This window comes from Priapulus caudatus, unplaced genomic scaffold, assembly GCF_000485595.1.
Source record: "Priapulus caudatus unplaced genomic scaffold, Priapulus_caudatus-5.0.1 Scaffold589, whole genome shotgun sequence".
Classification (NCBI taxonomy): domain Eukaryota; kingdom Metazoa; phylum Priapulida; class Priapulimorpha; order Priapulimorphida; family Priapulidae; genus Priapulus; species Priapulus caudatus.
The window spans coordinates 6,686-11,458 of record NW_014577650.1 but is presented as its reverse complement, the minus strand read 5'-3'; the positions used below and the strand labels follow the sequence as shown (position 1 = coordinate 11,458).

At 39.8% G+C, this 4,773-nt stretch overlaps 1 protein-coding gene across 1 annotated transcript; it reads right to left on the bottom strand.

Annotated features, from left to right (window-relative positions):
• Window positions 1-1,502: 1,502 nt before the first annotated feature.
• On the bottom strand, window positions 1,503-4,557 carry LOC106811899 (LYR motif-containing protein 1-like). Its single transcript, XM_014815631.1, has 4 exons — window positions 4,389-4,557; window positions 2,924-2,984; window positions 2,598-2,629; window positions 1,503-1,930 (listed from the first exon to the last, which is right to left on the bottom strand). The coding sequence occupies exons 1-4, from the start codon at window positions 4,545-4,547 to the stop codon at window positions 1,823-1,825; spliced, it is 360 nt and encodes a 119-aa protein (XP_014671117.1). The 5' UTR covers window positions 4,548-4,557; the 3' UTR covers window positions 1,503-1,822.
• Window positions 4,558-4,773: the final 216 nt, after the last annotated feature.

Below are 4,773 nucleotides of genomic sequence, written 5' to 3'. Positions count from 1 at the left end.
ACGTTTCTATTATGCTATTTTCAAATTCAATAGCATCAGGATTAATTTGCGAGCAGCAGCCATCAATTCGAGTGAGCGGGAATACCGAGTAGTTGCGATAGAACGTTTTTCCGATGGGGTAAAAAACACTCGAGCCAATCGACTTTTTTGCCGGATAACAAAGACGTGCGCGTCCTGCATGCTGAATTTTTTTTCCCGAGAAAAGAACGGCAAAATAGTGAGTACACGCGGTATATACAGTCATTTCGCTGTGAACGATGAACGGGAACTCTAGCAGAGATTTCGTGCGTAGTGGACGCAAGGCTCTCGCTGGACTAGAATCGCTTAGCACTCGTGATGGCCAGACTATAGCAATAGCCTGAGAGGGCTACTAAAACCACTGGCAGTTCCAACAAATCAGTAAAAATAAAAATAATGTATAATAAATCGTATTGCACCACTAATAACTCAATCCCCGGGATTATGCATGGGGAGTACGCAGCGTAGTGCAGAGAGTCAGCATTCGCGCCGACGTTAGGCTTTTCTTTTGCAGTGAGGAGTTGTTTAACGCAGATAGGAGAGTTATTAGTGGTGCAATAAGATTTAGTGTACATTATTTTTATTTTTACTGATTTGTTGGAACTGCCAGTGACCATACACCGACGCATTCATTGCTTTCAACGAGGTGGGTAGATTCAGTCCAATCTCCGCTGGTTCTTTCAGACTAACTGACATAATATCAGGAGTAAGATAATATAGGATCTTATATTATCTTAGTCCTGATAATATTATGGTCTGACCGCAGCGAGTGAACCTGCTAATATAATATGGACCGTTATAGCGAGTGAAACTAGTATTTCGTGTATAATAATAATTATTATTATTATTATTATTACCTCCGCCCACGAATTGGAGGAGGTTATGTGATCGCTCTCGTGTAGTGTGTTCGTGTGTTAGTCCGTTCGTGTGTTAGTGTGTTTGCGCGATATTAGCGGGTCAAGTCAGCAGCAGGCCAGGCAGTCAGCAGCAGCCAGCAGCGAGCGGCGAGCCAGCTAGTAACACATACATGTTACATGGGCCGTATGGCGTATGTCGCTGGCGGAGGTATCGACTCCGTGAGTGCCCTCTGTCTAGTTATTATTTATTATTAGTGTTAGTCAATTTATTTGACGAAACTCTCCACTAGGTGTCACTAGTATGTCATATTTTCAGTCTTCAGATTTAACATTAGATACTCTTTACATACCCTTACACACCTATGCCTTTTCATACTACTGTCACATACTGCTGCTCACTTTTGCACAATTACCGCTACTCGATCAGTTTCAGTGCACCGCACACCACGTCCATAGAAATCATTTGCGATAAAGCATAATTTAAGAAGGAACTGACCAAATTTACTCTGCATCAACAACTAATATTTGCACATTGCTTTACTTATATTTGCAAGGCATTTAATTGCCTCTTCTTTCGGTACATGATGAAAAGACATAAAACACATAAGCTCACGTAACGCAGTTATGTTACAATTCACAAAAAGCTAGCTTTTATTGGCTTTATGTAGATTAAATGTCATAGGAGTATATTAGCATGAACAAATATATACTTCAGTTAAGCATATGTTAATGACAGTAGCAAACATAGACATAAAAACCAGTTCACAGACAATATATTGCCTCAAAGACCTTATAGGCAAATACTACATTCTATGCAGTCTCACTATCTGCGTTTGCATCGCCCTTGATCTGTATCTGCTTTCCTTGTATCTGAATTGCTATCTAAAGTTGATATTTGTGGTTGCTGTGGTGTATCACTAATGAAAGCTGGGATCAGTGAGTTGTCATCAGTAAGTATCATAGGATTTAATGTAGATGGGTTTGCTTTCTTCCCGAATGCGTGCTTGTGTCTTCTTTGGTTTGCCGTGAGGTAGCGCCGTCTGCGGTAGGTTTACCTGCACGAAAACTCAGATATAGTCCACGGTAGCAAAATCAAAATATTTGCTCTTCACGAAACGTTTTTTGAACGAATTAGATGTTACTAACGTCTACAACTGTCTATATTATTGGTAATGGAAAGGAGGAAATTGACCTATCACTGAAAAGCATGCAGTTTTCATATTTTACTACTTTATTCTTTGCTGTAGATGAATGCTCTCCAAGTGAATCAATATTCTCAACTGATTATTGGTAACCTGACACATTTGAATCGTGTATCGGGGAGAAATACTCGTTTTTCCGAAAATAGCCGAACGGTAGTAGGGCGCAACTTCGGGATCGCTCGGGTCCATAATACACATGTGTACACACGCATTGTAAACCCTAACCCTAACCCTAATCCTAATCTAACCCTAAACAGAAAAAAAAATGTATATATAACCAAATACCCTGGTATGTAAAATGAGTATTTCTCCCTGGTGCAATAATCGACACATTTTGCATGTGAATTCAGAAAAAATTACAATGTTGAGGGCTGCAAATAAACTATCCCGTTTACAAAGTTAGAATGTATCAGACTAAATGATAAAATGATAAAATCATAAATATGAATATTTCAAAGGAACATAATAGGCTGCACAAATATCTTAACATTTACTCAAGATAATAGTGATCATGACTTACTGGTCGAGGGTAAGGGATTCTGTAGTGGTTTGCTGAAACAGAGAATATCTAAAGTTAGATTTACTCATTATAATACTAACTTATACTAATTATAGATGTCTTAATTGGCACTTTTGCAGCAGCATACAGATATGAAATGGAAACCCCAAATATGAAATAAGACAGCAAAGGAGAACAAAGCAGTCTCCTGGAATGCAACTTCATCTGAAAACAGTTGCTTAGTGGCTATATATAAGAATAGAAATAGAAATAGGATAATAAGTTATTATAATAAAAACACATGCATATGTTACAAACATAGTTTCAATCAACTAGTAATCAATTACCTAGTCCTAACCTGGCCTCTGCTTCTTGGATATAGAGTTTGATCGTTGTCTCATCTCTTATCTGCAAATAAATAATAAATTCTTACAAATATCAACGAGACAAGAAATTTATATCTAAACATATATCACTGCATAACTAGACGAGATGCGGCCATGATGCCGAGGCGCGCCGAGGATTGACACTTTGTGTCTTCCAATCACAGCCTACGCCGCACCAGACTTTGATATTTTTAAATATGGGGACCCATTGGACCACCAAATCGCCGATCTCAAGAACTAGGGCATTCTGCTATGTTAGAACGGTTTCCTACAATAGAATTTGTTACAAATACGAAAACAACACGCTGTTTAGCGCATTGCGCTACGTCCTTCTGTTGCATTTTCACATCTCCGTAATCAGAATAAGCCCTGCCTTCTTCGTTGATGGACATGAATGGGGCGTCACCGACGTGACGAGTTACTGTACCTACTGTCTTTCGCCAGCCTGTTTACTTTTTGTAAATAATGAAATGCCCGGCTGATGCATTTCGCATCGAAGTGGAAAATTTTCGGCATTTTCACTCGCTGTCAGAAGTGAACGAGTGCGTCATTCATTGAACATTGAAGTCTTTCTTAAAATTAAATAATTCCGAAAATCCCTAACCGCGCTACTCGATTGTTTTAGCCAATGAACGTAGCTGTGTGTGTGTGTGTGTGTGTACAGTCGGTCAATCATTGTGAAAAATTGTGTGAATATTTATTTTTATTGAGACGTTCCAAGTGCCTGTGCTTTCAACGGTCTTGTACGTCAATGCACGCGCACCAAGAGCCACAAACTCAACACAATTTCATCTCTGTTATTGTTTACGCCTGAATGCGTAATTGATCAGGGAGGGGGTGCATGTAAGAGGGAGACATTTTCTTTGGGGTTCCGAAAAACACAATTCCACTTGACAATTTCATGGACCATTTCAATTGGAAGCTCTGCATAATGGACCCCCAACAAGCCCTTTGACTGACTAGTCAAGAAATTCAAAGGTGTATATATTGCTATTATTTAGCCGCCGATAGTTCTTATTTACAACAAAGTCTTCATTGTTATCTTCTAAAACTACAGACCATCCGCTGACCGCTGTGGAGACGTGCGCCGGGCCTCGAATTTGGCACACGTCTCCACTGCTGACAGCGCTTCATACTTGAACATCCCCGCGGTCGCGTGCGCATATCCCGCGGAACTGCACGTCTCATCCGCGCGCAGCGCTCAGGATCAACAGCAAAGCTGTGCCACGCAATCTTGTATCATGTCTCTCTGGATCAGACTCCCAGGCTATATAACAGCAGTTGTGACACAGTAACATTGAGTAGAAAATAGCACTATGATACAATTGTGTCAGCATGGGGTAACCCATTACTGGTAATATATCCAATTATAAAATTAACAACAGGCTATTTTTCCCAACAGACAGTAACAAAATGAAAAACAAACCAATGTATTTTTCCTAAACAGCGTTTTGGCTTCATTCAGTATGTAGTCACGTTCATTACTTGTATCTTCTGAAGATCCAGATGCAGATTGCCATGATAAACCAGTTCGCAGAATTCTTTTGTACAAAGATAGGACCTCCGTTCGTAATTGCAGTGCCATTTACTATGTGTAGCCTGAAATTAAAATTACCATGACAAGTTAAATGTGAGATCGAACATAAGGACAGGGTTGCGGAATGTTTGAGATATATCAATACTGTGTTTGCTGTAATTAACCGATCAGTGTAAATAAATATGTTTGAACATTGAAACCTGGCTGTTTATTATCATTATATTCGTGCACGCGTGTGTACGTGTGTGCACTCGCGCACACACGCATGCACGTG